General features: G+C 39.4%; 2 protein-coding genes across 7 annotated transcripts in view; one reads left to right on the top strand and one right to left on the bottom strand.

The window, feature by feature from the left end:
- The window catches only part of UHRF1BP1 (UHRF1 binding protein 1), a 60,791-nt gene extending 41,622 nt beyond the window's left edge, over positions 1 to 19,169 (top strand). Inside the window, exons 9-21 of one of the 2 annotated variants that reach the window (XM_011373498.2) lie at positions 1,097 to 1,183; positions 1,701 to 1,871; positions 2,287 to 2,426; positions 2,814 to 2,955; positions 3,213 to 3,406; positions 3,616 to 5,072; positions 9,096 to 9,292; positions 10,728 to 10,882; positions 10,967 to 11,117; positions 12,819 to 13,081; positions 13,510 to 13,618; positions 13,744 to 13,850; positions 14,266 to 19,169. In XM_011373498.2, coding sequence (XP_011371800.1) covers positions 1,097 to 1,183; positions 1,701 to 1,871; positions 2,287 to 2,426; positions 2,814 to 2,955; positions 3,213 to 3,406; positions 3,616 to 5,072; positions 9,096 to 9,292; positions 10,728 to 10,882; positions 10,967 to 11,117; positions 12,819 to 13,081; positions 13,510 to 13,618; positions 13,744 to 13,850; positions 14,266 to 14,391 — 3,299 coding nt within the window. In that variant the 3' untranslated portion in view covers positions 14,392 to 19,169. The remainder of the gene's footprint in view (positions 1 to 1,096; positions 1,184 to 1,700; positions 1,872 to 2,286; positions 2,427 to 2,813; positions 2,956 to 3,212; positions 3,407 to 3,615; positions 5,073 to 9,095; positions 9,293 to 10,727; positions 10,883 to 10,966; positions 11,118 to 12,818; positions 13,082 to 13,509; positions 13,619 to 13,743; positions 13,851 to 14,265) is intronic. The other variant, XM_023538535.1, reaches the window with a different exon arrangement.
- On the bottom strand, positions 11,947 to 24,907 carry TAF11 (TATA-box binding protein associated factor 11). Of its 5 annotated transcripts, none has more exons than XM_023538537.1 (5): positions 24,537 to 24,907; positions 22,611 to 22,759; positions 21,156 to 21,243; positions 20,723 to 20,819; positions 11,947 to 13,158 (listed from the first exon to the last, which is right to left on the bottom strand). In XM_023538537.1, the coding sequence occupies exons 1-5, from the start codon at positions 24,795 to 24,797 to the stop codon at positions 13,076 to 13,078; spliced, it is 678 nt and encodes a 225-aa protein (XP_023394305.1). In that variant the 5' UTR covers positions 24,798 to 24,907; the 3' UTR covers positions 11,947 to 13,075. The 5 variants fall into 5 exon arrangements, with proteins under 5 accessions (XP_023394305.1, XP_023394304.1, XP_011371797.1 ...); XM_023538536.1 differs by lacking the exon at positions 11,947 to 13,158 and adding an exon at positions 19,389 to 20,054 and having other exon boundaries at positions 24,537 to 24,900; XM_011373495.2 differs by lacking the exon at positions 11,947 to 13,158 and adding an exon at positions 19,389 to 20,054 and having other exon boundaries at positions 24,627 to 24,896.
- Between the last annotated feature and the right edge of the window lie 174 nt (positions 24,908 to 25,081).

Genomic DNA, 25,081 nt, shown 5'->3' on the forward strand with positions numbered 1-25,081 from the left:
TTTGTATTGAATAAAAGGAGTAGCTTTATATTCTTTTTATGTATAAAGCACAGATAGACATATAGTACATAAGCAGATATATAGGAGTATATCTGTGGTATTAAAAATTTCATGGAGAAGGGGCAGTTAGGAAAAAAATGTGTAAGAATGCTCCTTAGAGAGTATGAAAAAAATATTGAGAAACAGACACACTGTTGTAGGTATATCTCTTGGTAGGATGTTGATTATTAGTCCAGAACTTGGGGTGGTGAGATCTAGATTAGATGGAAAAGACTCTCCTGATTGTAGGTGTATCAACTTATACCCAGAGGATCCTATGGTATTTTCCTTCGCCCTAGTAAAGGATAGGGTGGAAGTACAGAATAGGATAGGTCAGGCAATACATATATGTGGAAAAGTAGTCCCTACTCTTGTAGTTCTTAAGAGAGTCTAGTTGAAGAGAAAAGATAGAAACATGGAAAATTCATTCATTCAGTAAGAATTTAATGTAAATTCAAGATAAACATAATACAATGTTTGACTTATTGCTAAAAGTTCCAATTTACAATATTCTGTATGTTTATTTTACAATGTTCTTATCATTACAGTATTTTTAGTATTCCATGGTATTTTGTATGTACAGTATATAATGATTGTCTAATATAACAGCTTTTGCTCCGAGGCCAGGATATGAAAAGAAATAATATAGGCCCTGTTTTTTTGGGAATCTGGCTTATGCCTCTCCAGTTGTGCTGAGGGAGAGCAATATAAGAATTTTTAGCATTAGGGGAACTGATCAATCAACACTGTAGAGTATGTCTGTGGGAAACTCAGGATTAGAATTCCTGAATCCTGAGTTTTACAGTTTCTTTTGCCTTTCTGGAAATCTGGCAGCCATTTACAGAGACTGTAGGATATACCTTTTTTTGATCTTTTGGAGCATGTCTATTGACTGTTGCAACTCAAAAGAAGAGGGACTCAGTCTTGCAGATCACCTGACATCATGGTCTTTCAGGCAAGCTGTGTATGAGACCTTTAAGAGGACTTTTAATGCTTCAAGTGTATTTAGACTTCTTTGTTCTTTCTGCTACTGTTCACCTTTATTTTTTCTTTATAGGTGTCTCTGCAAACAGACTCATGGGTGGTGCCATGCAGCTTACCTTTCGCAAGATGGCATTTGACTATTACCCCTTCCACTGGGCAGGTAGGAGAATTCTGAATGAGGGCAGTTCTAGTATGGCCCAGGTTTTGAGAGCAGATTTCTGGGTTCATCTCTTACTGCCCAGCAAGAAGATACAAGGGATTGCAGCACATGAGGTATTGGAAACAACCCTCTTCAAGATGATATCTTTTGGAAACTTTCAAGGTCCATTATTGATGATTCATCAGTGATGAGAGGAAGTAGGGAGGGAAGGTGGTGCCTAAGATGTTGCTTCTGCTTATACCCTCTGCCTCTGTTCCCATTGGTTTTAGAGTCTCTCCAGGAGTCTTTGGTCAAAGATGGCAGCAGTCAGCAGCTGGCCTTTAGGAACCTTAGGGAAAAATCCCATATGGAATCCAGAAGAACTTGAGTGTTCTCACTGGATAATTTGTATTTATCCTAGACAATTCTGGATTGGGGCTGAGGGATCAGATTCTGAACTATGACTATACCACTGGATAGGAAAAATTGGAACACTAGATCTTGATCTTGGACTAAAATCTTTTTGCTTCTTGCACAGGTGATAGCTGCAAACACTGGGTACGACACTGTGATGCCATGGAGACCCGAGGCCAATGGGCCCAGAAACTAGTGATGGAATTTCAGAGTAAAATGGAGAAGTGGCATGAGGAAACAGGTCTGAAGCCTCCTTGGCACCTGGGGGTAGACTCTCCGTTCTGGAGGAAAGCAGGTGGGTGATGAGGAGCTAGAGTGCTCCCGTTGCTTAATCTCTTGCCATTTATCTTTGAATATCCAATGGAGATAAAGCACTGGACTAGGTAGTCATCCCAACTTATTCCTAGCTAATTATCCCAACCTTATTTCATGGAGGGTTGTTGGTGACTTTTGTTTTTTTTACAGAGTCCTGTTTGTCCCCTGGGATAGCTGCAATGTTGAAGAGAGGTTGTCATCACCTCTATTCAATAGGCTATTGCCTTAGTCTTAAGGAGAATGTAGTTTTTGAGTTCTGTCTAGTAGCTAGACAATGTTAAGCTCTCTTTCCTACATATAGCATTAATGACTTTAGGATTTTTACCTCCTAATTCTCTTAACAATAGGAGTTGAATGTATCCGATTCTATTTCCCACCTTCTTATTTTTATTTAGATTCCCTCTCCAGTCCTCGAAAGAACCCCCTTGAGAGAAGCCCCTCCCAAGGCCAACAGGCTGCCTTTCGGCCTCCAGCCTGGAATCGCTTACGCTCTAGCTGCATGGTTATACGGGTGGATGACTTGGACATCCACCAGGTGAGGAGCCCAGGACATGGAGAAGTGTAGTTGGAAATGGGTGGGATAGTTCATTTGGAAGGCAACAAGTGTGAAAAAGTTTTGGAATTTGGGGGCTGTTACCCTTCTGAGTGGGTAGACACTTTTGTCCGTTTTTGTTTCTTTGTTTTGAGCATAGCTGCTGAAGTCAGGACTTGAGATTTCTCCAGTTTCCTCTAAATACCCGACTACAAAACTTCTATTGAAAAAACAAACTTGTGGACAGTGTTAGGCAGGTATGAGAATGCCTGGAATATGTGTAAAAGCACTATTCTCCCTAGGACAGACTTTAGAGGGATAGTAGAGGAAATTGAGGAAATTCTATTCTGGGCGCGGCATAAATTATACCAGTAATTTGTGATTGTGTAGGTTTCTTCAGCTGGACAGCCCAGTAAGAAGCCATCTACACTCCTTTCCTGCAGTCGGAAACTTCACAGCCTACCCTCTCAGGTCTCTGCCATTCACATTGAGTTCACAGAGTATTATTTCCCAGATAATCAGGAGCTTCCAGGTAAGCATTGGAGCTGGTCATTTCTTACTGTCCAGCGCTCGTTCTTCCTATTTGTCAGCCTCTGGCCACTAGTTATGTTCTCATTTGTTGTTAGGAGTTTTAGGTGTTTGAGTTAGTTTAGCATACTTTTGTTAAAAATGCTGCCCTGTACAAATATCTACCTTTCCCTCTCTTGATAGTATGATGAATATCAGCTGCTAAGTAGGAGTCAAGCTGCTACTTTGTACATGGTGATTATTTTGTTCTCTGCTTTCTAGTTCCCTGTCCCAATCTCTACATTCAGTTAAATGGTCTGACATTTACTATGGATCCTGTCAGTTTGCTCTGGGGAAACCTCTTCTGCCTGGATTTATACCACAGCTTGGAGCAGTTCAAAGCTATCTACAAATTGGAAGATTCAAGCCAGAAAGATGAACACTTGGACATTCGACTGGATGCCTTCTGGTTGAAGGTAGGAAGAGAGTCAGATTTTTGTTTTCTTTTGGCAGCCACAGTTGCGTTTCTCTCATTGTTATAATCTAGGGTTCTGCTCTGTCCATTTGATAGAAGTAAGAAAAACAGTTTCACAGCCCAGATGGTCTTTCATGTGTATTAATTCATGGTGGGGTATGGAGATACTCAGATGGCCATTCTGAATTGGATTTGATTTTTTCTCTGAAGGTGAGCTTCCCGCTGGAAAAGAGAGAGCAGGCTGGGTCGCATCGGCCCCAGGCCCTTGTCTTCTCTGCATCAGGCATGACTGCCACCAATACACGTCATGCCCCACATTGTAGCTGTCCAGACCTTCAGAGTATCTTCCAAGGTTTTGCTGCTGCTGAGTTCTTTCATTCCAATTTTGTTCACTTTCCCAAGGTTCCAGGTGGTTTTAGCCTACTGCACATACTTTTTTTGCATCATGCCTTCCAAATGGATTCCAGCCTCCTTCAACCTAATACTCTCCCTCCCCAGAGGCTTAAGGCTTCCCAGGATCTCTGGTCCATCCACTTCCCCCAGATCTCCTTGGACTTTGAGGGAACAGAGAAGTTCAAAAGCCATACCTTGAATTTTGTGGCCCCCTTCCCCTTGTCCATTTGGGCCTGTCTACCCCTCCGCTGGCAGCAAGCCCAGGCACGGAAGCTCCTTTTGGCAGCAGAAGGGAGGCTGAAACCATCAGCCAGCTTTGGCAGTCCTGTTCAGTCTGAGGCCTTTGCCCCTGACACTGTGTCCCATCTGAGGTCAAAAACTGAGCATGATTTGAAAAGCCTATCAGGCCCTACAGAAGTCATGGAAATTCTGAGGGAAGACAGTGGTAGTATGGATAACAAAGGGCCTCTGACACACCTGGAGGATGCAGCAGATGTTCACATGCTTGTACACTCCCCTGTACATGTCTGTGTGAGGCTTGACCACTACCAATACTTGGCCCTACTGCGCCTGAAGGAGGTGCTACAGGGTCTTCAGGAGCAGCTGACAAAGGATACAGAGGCTATGACTGGGTCTCCCCTACAAGACCAGACGGCTTGCATTGGGGTCCTCTTCCCCAGTGCTGAGGTGGCTCTGCTCATGCATCCTGCTCCTGCTGCTGCTGAAGCTGACTCTGCAGGTTCAGATACCACTAGCCTTATAGATTCAGAGCTATCTCCTTCAGAGGATCGGGAGCCAAAGTCTGATGCCTCCTCAGACCAGGGCCCAGCAAGCCCTGAGAAAGTTCTGGAGGATAGTAGCATTGAAAATCTGGCTGCATCCCAGGGTGGGACACTGCCTCTCGAAAGCAGTGGAGAACTGCAGGACTCAGATTCTTTTGCACAGCAGTTGGTAGGGAAGGGCCATGAGGCAGTTGATTCTCTACAGGCCAAGAGACTGAGCAAAGCCCAACTACCCAGCTCACCAGCTGCGCTGAAGCCCCCAGATAGCAGGGATACTGCTGTGAATGAACAGGGTGAGCTCATGCCTTTGAAGAACATTGAGGGAGAATTGTCAAGTGCTATTCACATGACCAAGGATGCCACCAAGGAGGCTCTACATGCCACCATGGACCTCACCAAGGAAGCTGTGTCCTTGACTAAAGATGCCTTCAGTCTGGGCAGAGACCGAATGACCTCCACCATGCACAAGATGTTGTCCCTGCCCCCAGCCAAGTAAGTGGTTTAGTGCCTCCTTCAATCACCCTGTTTCTTCCTCCTAGCTGTGGTCACTAGACTTATGGCCTCTTACTATGTGCACTTTTAGATGGGGAAGCACGATATAGTCCAGAAGAATGCATAGAATGGCCTATTTAATGTGAACACTTTAGTTTTCACAGCTGCCAGCAAGGCAGTGGAGGAATTTTCAGGCTATTTGGAGGTTATAAGTACACCAATTGAAGAGACTCATCTTCAGGCAACATCTAACTCTGTGATAGGGGAAGAACTAGAAATTGGAATAAAATAACACAAAATTCCATGACTTTTCACATGCCTCCACGTATCATAGCCTATTCTTGGGCAGTTTTCAAGTCAACATTTATTATTTCTTAGAATCAAAGTATCTCTTCTTTCACTAATTTGCTACACTATTATTGATAGAGATATGCTATATCAGAATAATAATACCTGGTATCTGGGTGATACTTATTTATTTTCAGTGAGCTCTCATGTAATTTTGTTTGATTTGATCCTCACAGCAGCCTGGTGAGGTAGCTATAGATATTTGTATCCCTAGTTGACGAAACTACACATTCACTGAAGATGCGCCCATGAATACTATATTGTAGATAGAAACCTGGGGCTTTGGACTTGCTCTTTCTGATGCACCTTATCAACGTCTGCCAGTATAATAGAGAAGGAAGAATTTCATCCATTCATTCAACAATATTTTTTAGCCATATTGTATGCCAGGCATTGTGTCAAGCACTGGAGTTAAAGCAGGGGGTAAGCAGAAAAACAGAAATGCAGTCAGAAGAGCAGAAAGGTACAGATTTTTCCATTGGTTGTCTCGTGGATTTAGGAAGGATAATGAAGACTCTTGGAAATCTTTTGTGAGACACTTTGTGGTTTGAGGACTGTGGTGTGAAGACCATTGACTTTAGAGCTTTTATCTTAGTGGATTGTCTTTAGTGGATCTGTCATCATTACCTGTGGGCGTGCTAGTACCTGCTAGGCATAGATAGTTCAGGAGGAAGGAGAAAGGAAAACTTAAGGGGATGAATGATATAATAATTCTAGCCAACATTTATTGAGTGCTTTCTAGGTGTCAGGCACTTTAATCCATTGACTTCTTGTAACAGCCCTATAAGGCAGGTACTAATATCATTCCCCATTTTACAGATGAGGAAACTGAGGCTCAGAGAGGTAAGAAACTTGCTCAAGATCACACAACTTGTGAATGGTGGGGCGAGGACTGAAAGCCTGGACTCCCAGTCACCAAATGTGCTGCCTTTTCTAAATGGAGAACAGTAAGGGAGATGGGAAAAGAGGAGAGGTGGAAGGGAGGAAAGAAAGGTGTGTGCTCCAAGCTCTTTTTAAATCACCAACAATGACTTCCTAACTGCATAGGCTAGTAGCCTTTTCTCAGTCCTCCTTACCCTGACTGGCAGTTACTTACCCTGCCAGTCAGTTCATCCTGAGCTTGTGTGACCCACCTAGTTATACTTTGGAATGAGTCTTTTCTTTCAACTTGGGTTCTCCCTTCTTCTTTTTATCCTGTAAATGTAACTGTTCCATAGGGCTAGGCTGTCCATATTCTCATCACCTTTGTCATAGTTTTTATTTTTTAAATTATAAAAATGATTGTGCTAATTTTGTTGACAGTGAGAAAATAGAAGAATACAGAAGGCATAAAAGTCACTTGTAATGACACTATCCAGAGACAGCCACTATTTGGGTCTGTTTTCTTCCACTTTTTATACATGTACTTTGTATCCATGTGAATGCTTATGTGTGTATATATGTTTAATATATAAATATTGTTTTTATAATAATAGGATTATAATATTTCTGTAGACCAGAAAATTTCCAGTTTTATTTACTTAATGTTTTATTATGAATTTTTTGCCATTCATTAGATATCTGTGTGCATAATTTTTAATTGCTCTGTTGTATTCTAGCAAATGGATGTATCATAATTTATTCATCCGTTCCACGATCTAGGTGGGAGTCATTTAGTCTGTTTCCAGTTTTTCTCAGGTAGAACCAATGCTGTATTAAATGTCCTTATTTTTGTGAACATTACTCTCTATGCATATTTAAATCTCTAGAATAAAAATCTAGAAGTAGAATTGTTGGGTCAAATCCTTAAGAACATTTTTAATGTTCTTGATGCATCTGCCAAACTTTGAGAAATTTTATATCAGTCTGTTTTTGAATACTTTCTCTCTATGGTATTTTATCCATATCTTCATTTCTGCTGTATTCCATATTTTCATTTGACTTCCCTCCCCCACCCTGCTCTTCATTTAAAATTATCTACTGCACATAGTTCCACATGGATCTCCCAGAGGTACTTCGAACCTCACATATATAAAACTAAATTTCTTATTCCTCCTGAGACCAGTTATTTTCTTTTTTTGGTAGCATCAATCTCCTGCTCATTCAAGGTGTAAATTTTGGTTCTGCTGCTTCCAGTCTTTTGTCAGGTTCTGTCCACAATTCCTAGAGCAGCGGTTCTCAAACTTAAACATGCTTGAGAATCACCTGGAGGGCTTGTTAAAACACCCACTGATGAGCCCTACCCTCAGAGTTCCTCACCCAGTAGGTCTGAGAGGGCGCCCAGAATGTGCATTTCTACGAAGTCCCCCATTGATGCTGATGCTTCTAATATGATGACACTTTGAAAATACTGCTCTAGTGAGTCTCACACCAGTTTTTCTTGTCTGTTCCCACATGTTGACTATTTTTGTGAACTATTAATTGACTTCCTCATTGGAAGTCTTTTCTTCCTAGCTTATTTGAAAAAGGCAGGTCAAACGTCCTAAAACACAGGTATGATCTTGTTATTTCCCTACTCTGAAACTTTCAGCATTTTCTCTTATACCCCTTGAGTTCATTTGAACTTCTTAGTGTGGCATAATCAATTATTATGATATGTCCACCTGGCACTTTACAGTTTTTTTAATAGACTTTATTTTTTAGAGCAATTTTAAGCTTATAGCAATACTGAGGAGAGATTTCCCATATAACCCCCGCACTTTACAGTTTTCAGAGCACTTTCATATATAATCTTTTATACAGAGTTTTCTGTAATCTGGCTGCAACCCATGTGGTAAAGTGAAAAAAGTACTTATTAGCAAGATGGTAGGAGAGTTGGGTTTTTCTTAATTCCACCTTTAACTGTGACCTTGAGTCAGTTTCTTCATCTGTAAAATGGGAGAATAGGATTAAAAGGTCTTTAAAGGCTTCTTTTCACTATGTTATGTCTTTCTAACTTTATCTTCCATTGTTCTCCCCAACAAAATCTGTGCTCCAGCTGGGTTGAACTGTTTGCTAGTCTGTAAAGGTACTTGCGTTTTCTGGCTCCCTGCCTTTACTTATGTTGTTTCTTCCCCATAGGATGCCCTTTTCCCTATTTCTTTTATAGTCCTTCAAGGACCAACCCAAATGCCACCTCCTTCCATAAAGCTGTTCTTGATCCCTTCTCTTATTCCTTTCCCCACTTTGATATTGCTTAGCCATTGGCTTGTTCTTTCTCCCTCTCTTATGGTGTGTGTAACTTACTCTCATATAATATTATTTATGTATGAGTCTCCTCTCCCCTGATTATAAATTCTTTGAGGACAGAGGATGTCACATTCATCACTTTATTCATCCTTCACCTCTGCCCTGTGCCTAGGACAGTGCCTCGTATGCAGAAGTTATTTAGTAAATACTTGTGGATGAATGTGGGTGAATTCAGGTTCCACCATAAGCACTGGGGCTGTAGGCAGTTGGTCTCTTCTCTATACGGGATGACCTTAAATAACCTTGACACTTAATGTCAGTATGGGAGAGTTGCTTATGCAATTTGAAATGCTGGAATTATGAGCATTCAGAAAGGTCAACTGTTGAAAAATGGTGTGACTCCTTATAGCAGATAATAGCTGACATCAGAGTTTATGTGTATAATAACTGGGCTGAAAGGGATGGGAATTGCAACGGGATAGAACAATGTTTCCTAAGCCACATTTGTAATTTTTGTTTTTCAAAAAGGGAGCCCATGGCCAAGATTGATGAGGGGGTGGCAGCCCCAGTGACTGGAAGTGCTGCCCGACTCCGATTTTTCTCCATGAAGAGGACAGTATCTCAGCAGTCATTTGATAGTGTCTCATTGGATAACAGTGGCCCCGAAGACCGGATTTCAGTAGACAGTGATGGCAGTGATAGCTTTGTGATGCTTTTAGAGTCTGGTAAGTGGAAGCAGAGCCAGGCAGAGTTGTAAAAGTTTAGAAAGGGTTCTTTCTGCTGCCTGAATTCAGACTGGCAGGATGTAGAAGGGGCTGAGATTTGATAAAATAGACATTTTCTTAACCAAAAAAGAAATTTTAATGGATTTGTGGCTCTAGCTTTATCCCCCACATCTTCTTCTAGGTTACTAGTTAATGCTTGACCTTTATCATAGAACGAGACTCAGACCAAAGAAGAGAGCACTAGTCTTACAGCTATGTAGCTCTGTGGTAATAGGATTCGTTTTATGGCAGGTATCAATGGTATATATGTTTGTTGTCTTTTTTTTTTTTTTTTTTGCTTATGCATTTTATTGTTGGAAAATAGCTAAGAGCTTTTTCACTAGATAAAACAAATAACACTTAGAAATTAGATCAGTTACCACTGGAAGTTACACTGGTGCTTTCAGCTTATTGAAATAGAAACTAAAAATCATCCCTTACAAGTGTGTAAATGAAAAGAAAATAGAATGTACTGATTCTTAAGCTGGGTGGTGTGTGCCCATGTTTGTTATTATTTTTAACTTACGGAAAACTTCAAATATATATAAAAGTAGACAGAATTAAGTAATGAACCCTCATATACTCATTACCTAGCTTCAAATATTAAGAACTCCTGGCCATTATTGTTTCATATATATTTCTGCCTACTTCCCTTTTTCTCATATCATTTTGAAGCAAATCCCAAATATATCATTTTATCCATAAATATTTTCATTATGCGTCTCTAGAAAATACAAACTTTTAATTAAGGTAAAAGACACTTAAAATTTACCATCTTAACCATTTCTAACTATAATTCAGCTGGCATTAAGTACATTCAAATAGTTGTGTAACCTTTACCACTATTTTATCTCCGAACTCTTTTCATCCAGAAAAAATGAAACTCTGTACCCATTAAACAATAATTCCTCTTTCTCTCCTCTTCCAGCCCCTGTCAACCTCCATTTTACTTTCTGTCTCTATGAATTTGATCACTCTAGGTACTTCATAAAAATGGAAGCATACACTATTTGTCTTTTTGTGACTGGCTTATTTCATTTAACATAATGTCCTTAAGGTTCATTCCCATAGCATATGTCAGAATTTCCTTCCTTTTTTAATGCTGAATAATATTCCATTGTATGTTTATACCACATTTTGTTTATCCATCCATAGATACTTGAGTTGCTTTCATTTACACACTTCTTAAAAATGTGACCAAATACCACTATTAAAATTAAAAATTAAGAATAATTTCCTTAAATTAATCAACTATCTAGTCATTCTTCAGATTTTCAGTTCTCTCATAAATGTCATAAATATTTTGTTTTGTTTTTATAATTGTCATTGTTTTTAGAGATTGTATTTGAACAGAATTTTTTGACTTTCAAACTCTTTTGTTGTCTTTCTTATGCAGAGTCCGGTCCAGAATCTTTTCCACCAGGATCTCTTCCAAATGTCTTAGACAGTGCTGGTGTTCAAGGGAGCCCTATTGTAGATGGTTATGGCCAGGGGTCACCAGAGACGCACAGTTCAGCCTCACCCAGTGGGGAAGACCTCAATCTTCACCCGGTCAGCTGCTGTACTTTCTTCTCTGCAAAGGGTAGGCTCTAGATTGGGAGCTTCGGACTCAGCTAAGAGAGTCTCCTTTTACAGGTCTCAGTTGTGGTTCTGAAGGTGAATAAGGTGTCTTTTGGGATTGAGGTACGTGGTGAGAACCTGACTGTGGCCCTACAAGCAGAGAAACTGACCCTCCAGCAGCTGGGCACCATGGGACTCTGGCAGTTCTTTCATGGACAATTCCCGGGTAAGGATGGTGGCCACTCCAGGAGAGCTGGTGGGATTTATCTGGGGCAACCATAGCTTCACTTGCTCCTTTCACTGTGTTCCAGTGGCAGCTGCCCTAGTGCCAAGCCCTTGGCCCTTCTCTCCAGTAGCCATTAAGGGGAGGAATAACACTGAAGAAGCCTCCTCTTTGCAAGCAACTTCCCAGAGTTCTTTCTGGGATTTTGCATTCACTAGACTTCATTTCTCATATGCTCCTTAAGCTTACATGAGGACAATGTCCACTTACTCATTTGTGTGGTTGCTAACATCAAACTATATCTGACCAAGGAGCGTCTGTCTTTCAGATTAAGTTCTTTGATGTGAATTATCATCTATACTTTAAATGATGACAGGAAAAATCTGGACTTGCTTCATTTAAAAAAATTATCTTTTAAAATATTGAGTAGATACTAAAGAATATTTATAAAATATATGTATAAAATAGTAACAGTACAATGAACTCAAGTACCTACCACCTAGTTTAATAAATAGTTTTAACTTTGAAGCCCCTGGGAACCCCTCTCCTGAACTTTCTTCTGCCTCTCATCCGTCAAAGGGAGTCATGAGAGCCTGAATTTTGTGTTTATCATTCTCTTGCTTTACTTTACAATTCTTCCACATGTTTATATCAATGTATTATTTACCTTCGTAGGTTTTCAGTTTTTAAAAATAGAATTATAGTTTGTATTCTTTCATGATTTGCTACTTTCAAGTAATGTGATATTCTTCAGATTCTTCCAGGTTGTTGAGTTAGCTATAATTTATTTATTTTCACTACTATATAATATTCTATTATATAAATATACTGCTTTTTCCTTTTTAAAAAACAGCTTTATTGAGGTATAATTTGCATACTTTGAGATACACTCATTGTAAATGTACAATTTGATAAATTTTAGTACGTTTACAGAGTTGTGCAACCATCACCATCACCCCTAAAATATCCCTTGTGCCCATTACTATATTTATTTCTTCAGTCCATTCTAAACAGACATTTGGTTGTTTCTAGTTTTTTTGGTATTTCAAATAGTGTTGCCTTGAACATTTTTGTACCTATCTCCTAGTATATATATTGGAGAGTTTCTCCAGGGTTATATTCCTGAAGGTATAATTTCTAGGTCATTAGAGTAGGTCTAGCTTTAACTGTACTAGATAATGCTAATTTGTTTTCCAAAATGGTTGTACTAATTTGCAGTTATGTAAGTATGTAAGTTCCCTATCCTTGACTATACCTAAGATTATTCTTATATGGAATTTTAAGGAGATTAGCATAGATCCTGCTTGGCTTTATCAGATACTTGGCTTTATATGAGAAGACCAAGACTTGAAGAAAGGAAGAGACGTTCAAATTTAGCAGAGTTGAGAGTTCTATGTTTTAGAGGTTTTCCTTGGCCATTAGCAGACCAGTTTTTTTATTGGTCCTTAACGTCCCTTCCACCATGGGCATTATAGCAAAGTAGCTAAGCCCATTGTCTTTGCATTTAGGCTGCCCAAATTCTGTACTTGCTACTGACAGCTGTATAACTTTGGGCATGTTAATCTCTGTGCTTAGTTCCTTCATCTCTAAGATGGGAATGATGATAATACTTTTGGCATAAGTTGTTATAAATATTAAATACATGTAAAGTGTTTAACAGTCCCTGGCTGTTAGTTAATATGTTTTCCTTCTGTCTTCTCAAAGATACAAGCTTTCAGGAATCCTCAACTTTGAAGACTGGCCCCATTAGGCCAGCAGTGGGCCTTCGCTTTGAGGTGGGGCCTGGTGCAGCTGTTCATTCCCCACTGGCCACAAAGAATGGCTTCCTGCATTTGCTTCTCCAAGGCTGTGACCTTGAGCTGCTCACTTCGGTGCTCAATGGCCTCGGGCCCTTCTTGGAGGATGAGGAGATTCCAGAGGTAGTTCCCATGCAAATTGAGCTCTTGAACTCCAGAATCACCTTAAAGGTGAGAGGAACTTTTGTTTTTTACCTTATTAGGCAAGGAATTCTGGCAGTGACAGCTGTTAGCTTCTTGCCTTGTCACTGTAAAAGATATTGAGGATCAAGTGAGGAAATGCAAATTAGCATTCTTTGTCAACGTTATGGTAGTTACATAAATATGTATTGCTGTCAAAAAATCCTGGGTTCAAGTCAAGAGACCTTGTCTCTAGCCCTAATCTTATCTTTGGCATGAAGCATGATTGTGCAATCCCATTAGTTTATCTGATCCTTATTTCACCATCTCTAGAATGGGAGGGACTCAGTTATGCCTCCTACATCTTGAAAGAGTATGGATAAACAATGCCATAAAAGGGTTTCAGACTGAATGGTAGAAGCATGGCTTGTTACTCTAAGCTGATTGGGGGCATCATGTGGTTTTCCTCTTTCCTGTAGGATGATATCCCCCCCATCTATCCAACGTCTCCAGGCCCTATCCCCATCACACTGGCCATGGAGCATGTTGTGCTGAAGCGAAGTGATGATGGTGTGTTCCATATAGGTGGTGAGTTGAGCTTGTTAGCCTCCTGGCTTCTCTGCCTTTTTTCTCCTGTAAGAGAATAGGAACAACTAGGAATTGTCTGCATGTTGGTAGCAGCTTATCATTAAGAACCTTTGTTTTTTTTCCAGCTGCTGCTCATGATAGACCATCATCTGAAGTACATAAAAGTGAGAAGAGACAGCCCCTAAAAGAACAGGTGTTTTTGGTGCCCACAGGGGAGGCTTTTGGAAAGCAGGTGAGGACCTAACCAAACAGCACCTTTCCCATAAACCCTTAGGAGCTATAATCACAGAAACTGGTAAAACTCAGAGGGCTGAAAAAGTTGCTTACTGTGCACAGCTGGTTTGTTTGGGCTCCTGTCACCTAGCAGCAGCTTCTAGAAGTACTGAATAGAGGATATAAATTAGGTGCTAGAGGTGAATGGTTGCTGATCACATGTTCCACCTATTGCTGTCCCTGTAACTGATGAACTTTGAAGATGGGATTAGGCTCTTAGAAAAGATCTAGTTGGGTTCTCTTGATCATCGACCAAACTTGTGGATTTTTCTGCTTGAATTGTTCTAATTTGTTCCCTTACCGAGATTTTTTTTTTTTTTTTTTGCAAGGTAGCTACCTTATTCATTAACTGTGAATTGCTTATTGTTCCTTAGGTGGAAGAACTGCCTACCCTACAAAAGGAACTTATAGAAACCAAACAAGCATTGGCCAATGCCAACCAGGATAAAGAAAAACTTCTTCAGGAGATTAGGAAATATAACCCCCTCTTTGAGCTCTGATAGCAGTGGATTAACCATCTGTGCCAAGGAGAGTGGAGATCACCAGCAATAGCACCACCTATGTGACAGAAGGCACCCTCCAGTGTTGAATAAGTTGGCTAAGGATGTCAGAGGGTCTGAGGAGTGCTCACTTCACTCCTTGTGGTGTCCTTTGTGTTAGTGTTCTAACTTGGATGGAAGACAGGGCAAAGCATGATAATATTCGAGGAAATTGGGGACAGCTTTGTGTGTTGCTTGGGCATCATGTCTTGCCTGTGTATAGCCTTTTCGTCCTCTGCATACTAGGTGGATTCTTCTCCACTATAGGGCCATTTCACCGCCTGGTTTTATGACAGACATTTGCTTCCTCCACAACCTGTGTGAATAAGGGAAAGTACCCATCTTTTCAGTCACCCACAGAGCCACCAAAGAGTCTATATCTCAGAGCTTCCTGTAGCAGATCTGAAAAGTCTTGGCCTAACTCTGGCCATAGTAGTAAAGTAAAACAAGGACTAGCCAGCAAGGTGGGAGCCAGGAGAGGCACAAGAATAAGGGAGACCAGGACCCTGCCTTTTTCGGAAAGGGAACTGAGCTCATATCATCTTGGCTGATACTACAATCAGATTTTTCTGGGTTAAGTTTCCTTCCTTTTATGCTTTCATCACTGTGATGCTATGGCGAAAGTAAACAACAGTAGTGGCTCAGTTGTATCACCTTTCCCTTCTATAACACAATTTATTTGATTTTCTTTTAACTTCAACTATTTGAATTTTTTTTTAATTTCAAGTATTTATTTGAAATTTAAATCAAGGAAAAAACATCCACTCTGAGCTAGGTTGGAGGCATGATGTGGTGGGGATTAATAGGGCAGCTTGATTCTGAGCCTCTGTTGTCTGCCTAGAGTCCTGTCTCTTTTCCATAGCTGCACCTCAGGTTATTTCCTCTGTCTCCCTGGAATCCCTGGCACATCTGCTTTCCAAGCACTACAACTTTGTACCAGCACACTCCTTAGCACTTGGTGGTTTGGGAGCTGAAAATGTGTTTTAAACTGTAACATAGACATCTCAGTCTCTTGCCTCTCACCCTGCTCTACCACTGTGGCTTTTAAAAATCATGTAATTTTGACTTAAGACAAAACAAGAAACCTTCAACCTAGATAGGTTTTGCCCCTGCCCTATAAAAAAGCGATTTCCCCCTTCTTTCCTTCCTACCTAATTCTTCCCTAACATTCTACCTTTATCCATACAGTTCTGTTGATATACATCAAGCTTTGTTGATTAGGCAGAAGTTAATCGGCCAACTCACCTTGAAATGGCAAAATGGTAAACTAGTGATTTAGCAGTGTCAGTAAAATCCTAATCACACATGACCTATTGAAGGAAAAATAAAATGGTTTTCCTTTATGGGAAATCATTCCCGACTTATATGTTATAGTTTTTTGAGGATAAAAAGAAACATGCATTCAAGAAGGAACAAGATCTAATTTGTTCAAACTTTTAAAGAACTTTTGTCAAGTTCCTCACTAAGGCAATTTTAAAAGCACCAGTTACTATGAGATTATGAGACCATTTTGTCATGCTTAGGAAACAACTTAGAATAAACATCTTTCTGGAGAGAATGTTAATGGGAAGTTTCTTCCTGGCTGATGCTTGCTTTAACTTTATTTAAGATTTTTATAAATAACTTGAAAGTAGGATGTGACAGTGCAATCAAATGTTACTGCTTCCAGCCATTGAAAGGTGAACCAGAGAGACTTGAAAAAACAGAACAAAACAAAAAAATAACCCAAATTGCAAAGGAGCTACAAGCCGGACTGTAAACACTCAGGAAAGTGACAGGTGAGATTAGGTGTAGGTAAGTGTAAAGTAATGCACTTATGGACATATCAGCAGCTGACGAGACAGTGAGCTCTGTTAGAACTCAGGAAAGAAATCTAAGTATTGCTGAGAGGGAGAAGGTGTGAATGTGCTGCTGTGGCCAAAAGTTCAGCTGCATCATCAAGAAGGACACCAGGAGACAACAGAGAAAACGGGACCTCATACACAACCGTGGTAATGTCTTAAATTATCTGCACACTTCTGGAGACCTTATTTACAAAATATATGAAGGGAGGAAAGGTCCAGAGAACAGCAAAAATTATCAGGGGTGTGGGGTGTGGAGGTGGCTGGGTGAAGGTACTTAGATGAGGATACATGTTTAAAATATTGACTCCAATTCTGGAAAGATGAAAGCTGAGGATAGTGTCAAATAAATATCCAGTCATGAGGAAGGACATATTCACCAGGTCCTGAAACTAGCTCTGGGGTTTTACCTTGCTGCCTTAGGTAAAAGAAAGCACTTCTCATAGCAAATCAGAAGCTTATGGAGCTCACTGTCCAAGAAGTGCTAGCAGAAACTGCATGGGTACAGAAGGTTTAAGAAGAGTCCTTGTATGATTTGGGCCTTCCAAAGGGAATTATAGACATCTAGGGCTACTTTTGGTGAAATGCAACTGAGGGTAATTGTGCCTCTCCACAAGCTCCCCCTTAATGCTGCTTTCAAAGGCAGAGTGGTGAAAATGGATCATTGGCCCTCTCAGGCCTGGCATTTCTAAAATTCTTGGAAGGGTAGGAGGAATATCCAATAGCTGGAAACTGGAATTATTCAACCTTAGGATCACCTGAATTGGTTTAAAATCATACAGATTTTCTTCTCTTCCTTTCCTTCCTGACCACCATATCCCTCTGGCATCCTCCATGCAAAGAACATATTTAATAGGCATTGCCTGGTACACCTTCACCTTAAACTTGTGCTTGGTGGGAGGCAAGAGAAACAAATCCAGGAAGCACCAAGACTAACCCCTTTAACAACCAGAGCTCAGGTTTCTGGGCTCTTTGGAGCTCTTGTCCATATGACAAATGGAGCCTTAGAATTTCAAACTTCCATTATATGGCAGCTTTGGCCATTATGTCTTGAAATCCTCAGGAAGTATGGCAGAGGTCATTGCCCCATGGAATTTTAGTAAAAATCATCTTGTATAATAATACTAATATTCAATGGGGAAGGAAGATTTTTTTCATAATGAAGATATATGAACTGGTTGGTTGTCCTCAAGATAAATGTAAAGGAAAAAAATGAAAGGAAAAGAGAGTAGTGTCAACTCCTTTGGACTGATTATGATTTCTGCCTTGGAACTCTAAGACTCTGTGAACAAGAAATAACAATACCTCAAGAAAATGTCCCTCAAAGACTTCAGCCACTGCACATCACCATTTCAGCTGTGAAACATTTACAACTATATCATCTGTGATTGTCAAGATTTCCTATTTACATTAATGTACTGGAGATATGCTTTAGTGCATATGGACTGGTTTAAATCTCTTAACTGAGCTGCAGGGATGGTTATCAATCTCAGATTGTATTTTCAACTCACTGGAATAATTAACCTAGTTTCTTTGACTTAAGGCAGAAGGCATGGAATCTATTCTTGTGATGGCTGCTTTTTGCTGTATGTTTAATCTGACCCTGATTTTGCCATGGGCCTCTACCTTTAGGTACCATTTTTCGTGGTTCTAAAAGGGGTGGTTCCTGTGTATGGAATATACAAGGGGGCCACACCACCCCTCACATACCCCATAACTTAAATGCTTCCATTTAACCTATTTACATTAGATTCTCCTTAGGCTAGGTCAGGAGGGTAGTGGAAAGAAAGTAGTTTGAAGTATTGCCATAGTGATATGGGAACTTTGCACTTCAAATCTTTACACTAAGGGTTTGTTTATTTTTTTTCTCTCCCTATTTAATACTTGCCTAAACTTCTAAAATCAATTATACTAACAAACTATGGAAACAACTGAACATTACAGCACAAGCTAGTAGGATAACACCTGGTTATTTGAGAACTGCAAAAGCTGTGTCATTGTCTTTCGATTTACCATGGTCATTATTAAGTGTATCAAGATTCTGGTGTGATTTACTATCTTTTCACCTAGATCTATGGCTTCCCCCACTTCCTGCTAGTATAGGAATATTCCTGTTCACCTCCGGGTAGGTATGGATAGTAGCTATTGTTGAATGGGGATTATTTTCCTCATCGCTTACAACAGAAAAGTTGAAACATTCTTAGATAATCTTAGACTGTGAGATTTTGCTAAGTGGCCAGACTTCAGCTGTGAACTTTCTTGTTATTTATGTTTCAGCCTTTTCCAATATCTCAAATTACAATATAGTTCCTGTAACTGTTAAAAAAAAAAAAAAATCCTGTTAGAGCTGAGAGATCGTCTGTTTTTGTCATCCCCTCTCCCCCACCCCCTCCCTAGTTTATTCATTTTTTGGTCAAGATATAGCGTGAGTCTTAACAGCATTTCTTTGTGTGGAATGCCCCACTTAAGTGTCTTCTCCACTGGCTAAGTACATGTTTAAAGCCATGAGTTTTAATGTAAGATACTAAAAATCAGATTTGTCCAACTTTGTAAGTCCAAGCTGTTTCCCCCACTGAGGGTGCTAAACAGAATTGGAATCTTTAAGACATGCTCAGGAAAGCTTCAAAAAAGAACACCTTCTAAACCCTTCTTCCTGACACTGAATGGAAGGAAGAATTCTTGAGGATTGCCAATGAATACTGTAGCCTTATTACTGCTAATCACTGTCAATAAAAGGTCACTCCATTCCCTCTATTTGAGGAAAACAATGAGAATGTATCTGATGAATGAATACTGGTCAGTATTGGGAAATTTTAATGTTGCAATATCTAATCAAACCTTGAGTGTACTGGTTCTGTGAACCACATGAAAAAAGCAAATTAAACTTATTAAACAGTATTGGTTGTGGTATATCTGTTTATAGGAATCTGAAGTTTATGGGCTTTTATATTGTTTTTAAGTGCTTTAAGTACTCTTACGAGATAAAAGTTTAATAGCTCTAGGAGAAAATGGGAAGAGCTCAAGTTTTCACAAAAATCCCAAGACCAGTTATATTCTGACACCAGAAAAAGAATTAACTTCCCTCATTCTAACCACATACGACAATGAATACACATACAAGTTAGAAAACAGTTTAATGATCATCCACCAACATCCATAGGAGAATCTTAAATGTTTACAGGGACAAACTATTCCACTGCTATTGCTATCACCACGCCTTCATGTTAGAGTTTCACAAGTCAAGTTTCTGGTCATTTCATCTACTTAAACCCAGATGTATGAAACAACCTAAGTCATAGCAACTTCAGGCTTCAATATGAAACCGTCAAGGTTCCCTTGGAAAGGTTTTGTCTGTAAGCAGCTCCCCTGTCCAGAAGATGCTTAAGGCGTATGTACCTTTCTTCTTCCAGCAGGCCAAGAAACAATTAAATGCCTCAAAATGCCCTAAGAGGTCCAAATATTTAATCGAGGCAAGTATAAAACAGGCTACATGCCTTCTAGGTGTGATGAGTATCAGAGTTTTGAGAAGACATTAAAATCATCATGGAATCCTTGGAGGACAGATTCTAAAGCACCAGTACAGAAAGTCTCATGCAATCTGAAGTCTGTCCTTCAGTACTTCCTTCAGTACCGGGGCTTTCTAGGCTTTGGTCTAGAAGAAGATGATTTTTTTGTGCTTCGAGTTAGGTATTTGCCCCTTCGACTTTAACCTCCGAACAGCCTCCCTCATATGTTTGGGTTGTAGTGGTGGCATTTCTCCCCACTTCTCACACACATCCAGTGCTAAACAGAGGGCAAGGAGAAATTTTCATTATCACACCAGAGGTTATTAATCACAATCCTCTTGAGTCCTATAATCCTTATTAACTCATTATTGCTAAGGAAATAAATCAAGACATTTTCCCTTCTTAAGAGAATGCTATGAAATATATTGTGTTGGCTTTAGTATAATATTCCACATCAGGCTTTATCATAGGCAACAGTTAAAAACATATCTTCTGCTTAAAAAAAAAATTTAATCAGCTAGAGATTAGCAGTGGGCAGCAGCCAGGATCTCTCTACCCCCAGGACGGGGGTAGTTCCTAGGGGTCATAACATCAAGGATAACTCCTCACTATACCAGCGATTGCTTTTCTTGTATCTTCACTTTTGGCAGTAGAAATGAGCAAAGTCCATTGGAGAAAAATACAAAATTTGTTTCTGTTACCTGGGCTAATGTCAGGAATCAGGAAGGGAGTTTTCCTAGATATTTCCTTGCCTCCCAGTATGGAAACTTTCAAGGAATAATGGTCATGTTCTACCCAATACAAGGCTCCCACCTTGGTCAACTTCTAGTGTAAATGGAAACTACCACAGGTGTCTTATTAAGCACCTCAGTATAGATATTCTTGAAAATAAGACCATCACAGGTCTTATGGTATAAAGCCAGTATTTATACCAACACCACTCACCTTCTTCTACTACTTCCCCGACGAAAACCTTGGAAATACCAGACATAGCAATAACAACATTCTGAGACACAGAGGTGCCAGTGATGGACTGGATCAGCTTGAAAGAAGGACAAAGACTCTTGTGATTAAGGTAGTCAAGCATTGGCTTTAGAAACATAGTACTCATAAGAGATTTGCACTGAAAAAGCATTTACTAAAGGTTGAATACTGAAACTGAGACGATTAAAGATTCGGGTACATAACAACCTGTTTGTCCAGACCCTATCCCTGGAATACAAAACCACACATGATCAGATTATTGAGGGGCATGTTATTTTAATTTTTCCCCCTAAATGATCCACCAACTTCCAAATGCCAATGGACACAACTCTTGAATCTAGGCTAGTTCAGTTTTCATAGCTGATGGAAATGAAGTGTGATAGGTCATCCTTACCCTTTTAATGGCTGCCTTGGGGAAAGCTGACCGGCGATACATTTCATAACGGTTCAGCTGCTCCTCAGAAAAAGAAGAAACCAGGATTCTAGGCAAAGATTCAGGTAATTATGCTTAAGATATATTATTACGTCAATAATATCAAGTCTCAGGCAATTAAAAATGCATTTTCATGGAGTCAATAGTATTAGGCTTAGTGATCGTGAGGAATGAAGATAAAATATTTCAACTCTTAAGTAACCTGAGAATGAGTGAAACATAAGTTCCTTTCTTCATTAAGGACAAAAACAACAATGTTGGGTCACTGTATCATACCATATAGATTGTGTTTTCAGCATTAGGCTTTCTCTCTCTATAATGCTACTTTATTACACATTATAGCAAAAATTTAATATATAAACTTACATTCATACCGGTAGTTTTCAACATTAACATTATAAATAAAAAGATGGCCATATCAGTATTAGAAAATGAGCAAAGGACATGAGAAATGGCCAAAATAGAGGAAAAAATTAACCTTCACTATTAAATTAAAATGATAAACTTAAATGAGATAACATTTTTCATAAACCAGATAGGCAAATATTAAAAAGAATGGTATTAATGAGAATGGGAAGACAAACATATGTGCTGGTAGAGAGTGAAATGGAACAACCTTTTTGGAGAAGAATTTGGAATTATGTATGAAAATTCTTTGAAAATATTCATACTATTTGAACTAGCAATTACACTTCTAGTTTATTTTAGGAATCAAACGGACAAGTATACAAAGATGTGCTCAAAGATATTCATCATAATATCAAAAGAAAAAAACCCAAAACACCAGAACAGCTGCAGGGATTGTTTAAATTATGGTTCATCCATGTAATGGAATACAATGCAGCCATTAAAAATGATGATTTATGGGCATATTTACTGACATGAAAATATTTAGCAATACATATCAAACAAAAAAAATCTGAAAAGGTATATACTCTAATACATACCCTAGGTAAACTATGAGTGCTGGATTATGGGTAATTTTCTATTTTTCTGTATTCTCTGAATTATTTGTAATGAGGTCAAAATACTTTTATAATCAGAAAACATAATGAAGCTATTTCCATTTTGAAGAAAATTATGACCTAGATATATAATTATTGACATGGAACACATTCACCATAAATAATGTGAAAAAAAAAAAGGTTACAAACAGTATCTAATATTTTTGAAAATTTTAATTTAATTTATAGGTATATATGTATAGAAAATATCTTGGAGAATATACATCAAAATATTAAGTGTTTACCTTGGTGGTGGTATTTTCTTTTTACTTATTTATATTTTGTGATATAATGATGTATTAATTGCTTTATTTTCTTTTCAGTTAAAAAAAATGAAGGTCAAGAAAAATTTATTAACTTTGTGTGGTCAAGTTAGAGACTTACAATGGGAAAAGATCAGAAAGTGACTTACTGCATCTTTTGAATTTCATCTTCATCCACTTTCTGCTTCTTTTCTTTCTTTTCTTTAGTATCTATTTTTAGTTTTTTGGCTGCAGGAGTAAGTAATGATGAGTCTTCCCTTTCAACTGCTGTTAAATCTGAGATGTCCTGACTCTTGAGCTGAGAAAATGAAAGAAACACTACTATATATTTGGCCTACTTTCCAGACTTGAGCAAGGTAAGAAGACATGATTCTCATTACAACACCACAAATCCATTTATCCAGTAGTTTTTTGGTTCCAGGCACTGGCTGTACCATCAAGTGTAAGATACACTATCTCTCTTAAAGAAGTTTCTAGCCCAGTTGTGGAAAAACAAACAAACAAACAGCTAAATAATCAAGTCTTCCAGTTTAGCTGTGATTATAGCTCCAATATCTGGTTACAAATGCAATGAAATGCCAAGGATCATGAAAACCTCTCTCCCCTGAGCCCACTCTCCTGACCTCATTCTTTGGAGGGGATGTCAGAAAAGTCCTCCCCATTTAGCCAGCATTTCTACCTCTAAATCTATAAATCTCTTTATTGGTGATGATTCCATGTGGAAAGAATGTTAAAAAGGAGGCATCTTCTCATCAAAACAGTGTTTCTTTGAATTTGGAGCATTTAAGTGAGCTTCTCCCACATGTAGTGCTCTTTTCTTCCATTTATGTTTTATAAGCATTAATTCATCAACATTTACATTTATTCTTATTAACTCATTATCCCTACATTCTTCTGATTTATTTTGTTATTTTTCTGGTTTCTTGAGTTGGGTGCTTATTTTCAATATCTCCTGCTTGTTAATAAAAATATGTAAGGCTACAAATTTTTCTTTAAATAAAGTTTTGGTCAAACCCCATTGGATATGACATATTCTCTGTTAATTTCTTTAATCCAAGGGCTATTTAGAAAACAGTTTAAAATGTCCAGGTGTTAGTTTTTTGGGGAGAGCGGGAGGTGGAAGAAGTTTTTTGTTGTTAATTTCAAGTTTACTACACTGTACTAACAGGATGTGGCCTATTTTGATTTCTACTTTTAAGAATTTGTTTTTTCTTGTGGTCTGGTATATGATCAATTTTTAAAAGTGTTTCAGAGGCATCAAAAAATAATTTTATCTTCTGTTGGGTGCAAATTTCTGTATGTAGTGAACTCTTGATTGGACTAAGTTAACTATTATTCAAATCTTTTTGTCTTTGAGATCTGTTTTAAAGATTCCTTTTTAAAATAGTTTAGTCACATGTTCTCTTTTTCTAAAAGTTCTTTATATATTTGGATGTAACTTTATGCTCTTAAAGGCTCTTTCTATGTAATCCAATGTCCTTCCCCATGATCTCTTTAAGTCTCTTACTTATGGCTCTAAGACCCCTAAGATTCTATCTTTAGAAATGGAAACCAGAGAATGTTGAGATTCTGGTCCCCTGGCTAATGCTCAGCTAGGCAACACTGCTGAGCTTTTGAGGTGGCACAACTGGTGGGTTTGCTGTGTTTAAGCTAGAGACCCTTGGACATTAACACTCAGGTCACTGGTAGCAGTTAAATGTCCCAAGAGGGTATGGGTGTGACTAAACCAGTAACTCCCTCAAAGTCTCCCTTTAACGACTCTGAAGCCTATAATAACAAAATTATGCTTAAGCAATATCTAAGAGAAATCACATTGCGGTGAAAGGGACACTAGGAATCCCAGGTTCTAGCTCTTGCACTCGCAGTGCGATATCGTATCCCAGTTTCTTCATCAGGAAAACTAAGAGGCTATTTAAAATTTCCTTAGAAGTAGCTTCAATAACTAAGGGCAGGGATTAAAAATATTAACCCTGTCCTTCGGTCTCCGAACCAGCACTATAGTTTTGTCTCCTTCCTACCGGCTACCAGCCACCGCGACTGCAGATCTAGAGGAAGTCCCAGTGAGTTCGAATTACCAGTTTGGGAGGGATCAACCAGGGAGCTGGTCGAGTAGCCAGTAACACAATCTCGGAGTACTCCAGCCTCAACAGCACATCTCTTCCTACCTCGCCTTCCTCAGCCGCAGCTTCTTTCAAGTCCCCATCTCCGTCCCCGTCAGTTTCCTCCGGGATTCCGTCGGTGTCGGTAGCCTCAGGACCCCCGGGAGCAGCAGCCGTCTCATCGGACTCCCCTGTCTCTCCACTTTTATCAGTGGGCGACTCGCAGGCATTATCCATCGCCGCGAGAAGGGAGAGGAGATCGCGGTGCTGTCACTCTCAGGAGCTCGGGACCGCGCGCGGAACAGCAGCCCAGGAGCTTACTTCCTGCTGTCGCGCTGCGATGACATCATCCCTACCTCTCTTCGAAGGGTCATTTGAGGCGCGCTTCGAAGACTTCAGGGTTCCGTTTTAACTCTGGTTTGGTGGCAGTGGGTAGAGGGAAAATTGAGGGTACGGAGTTTAGATTTTCCATCCTGGAGAACTACCTTTTGTAAAGGAGCGCCGTGTTGTTTATTGAAGGA

The sequence above is a fragment of the Pteropus vampyrus genome, unplaced genomic scaffold (genome assembly GCF_000151845.1).
Source record: "Pteropus vampyrus isolate Shadow unplaced genomic scaffold, Pvam_2.0 Scaffold225, whole genome shotgun sequence".
In the NCBI taxonomy this organism is placed as follows: Eukaryota; Metazoa; Chordata; class Mammalia; order Chiroptera; family Pteropodidae; genus Pteropus; species Pteropus vampyrus.

Bases quoted from the DNA above. Each gene is read 5' to 3' on its own strand.
- TAF11 (XM_023538536.1), bottom strand. From the start codon at position 24,797: ATGGATAATGCCTGCGAGTCGCCCACTGATAAAAGTGGAGAGACAGGG. The intron at 21,244-22,610 runs GTAAGTCACTTT...ATCTTTGCCTAG, and splicing joins GATGAAATTCAAAAGATGCA to AATCCTGGTTTCTTCTTTTT. The intron at 20,820-21,155 runs GTAAGGATGACC...CCTTCTTTCAAG, and splicing joins CCAAGGCAGCCATTAAAAGG to CTGATCCAGTCCATCACTGG.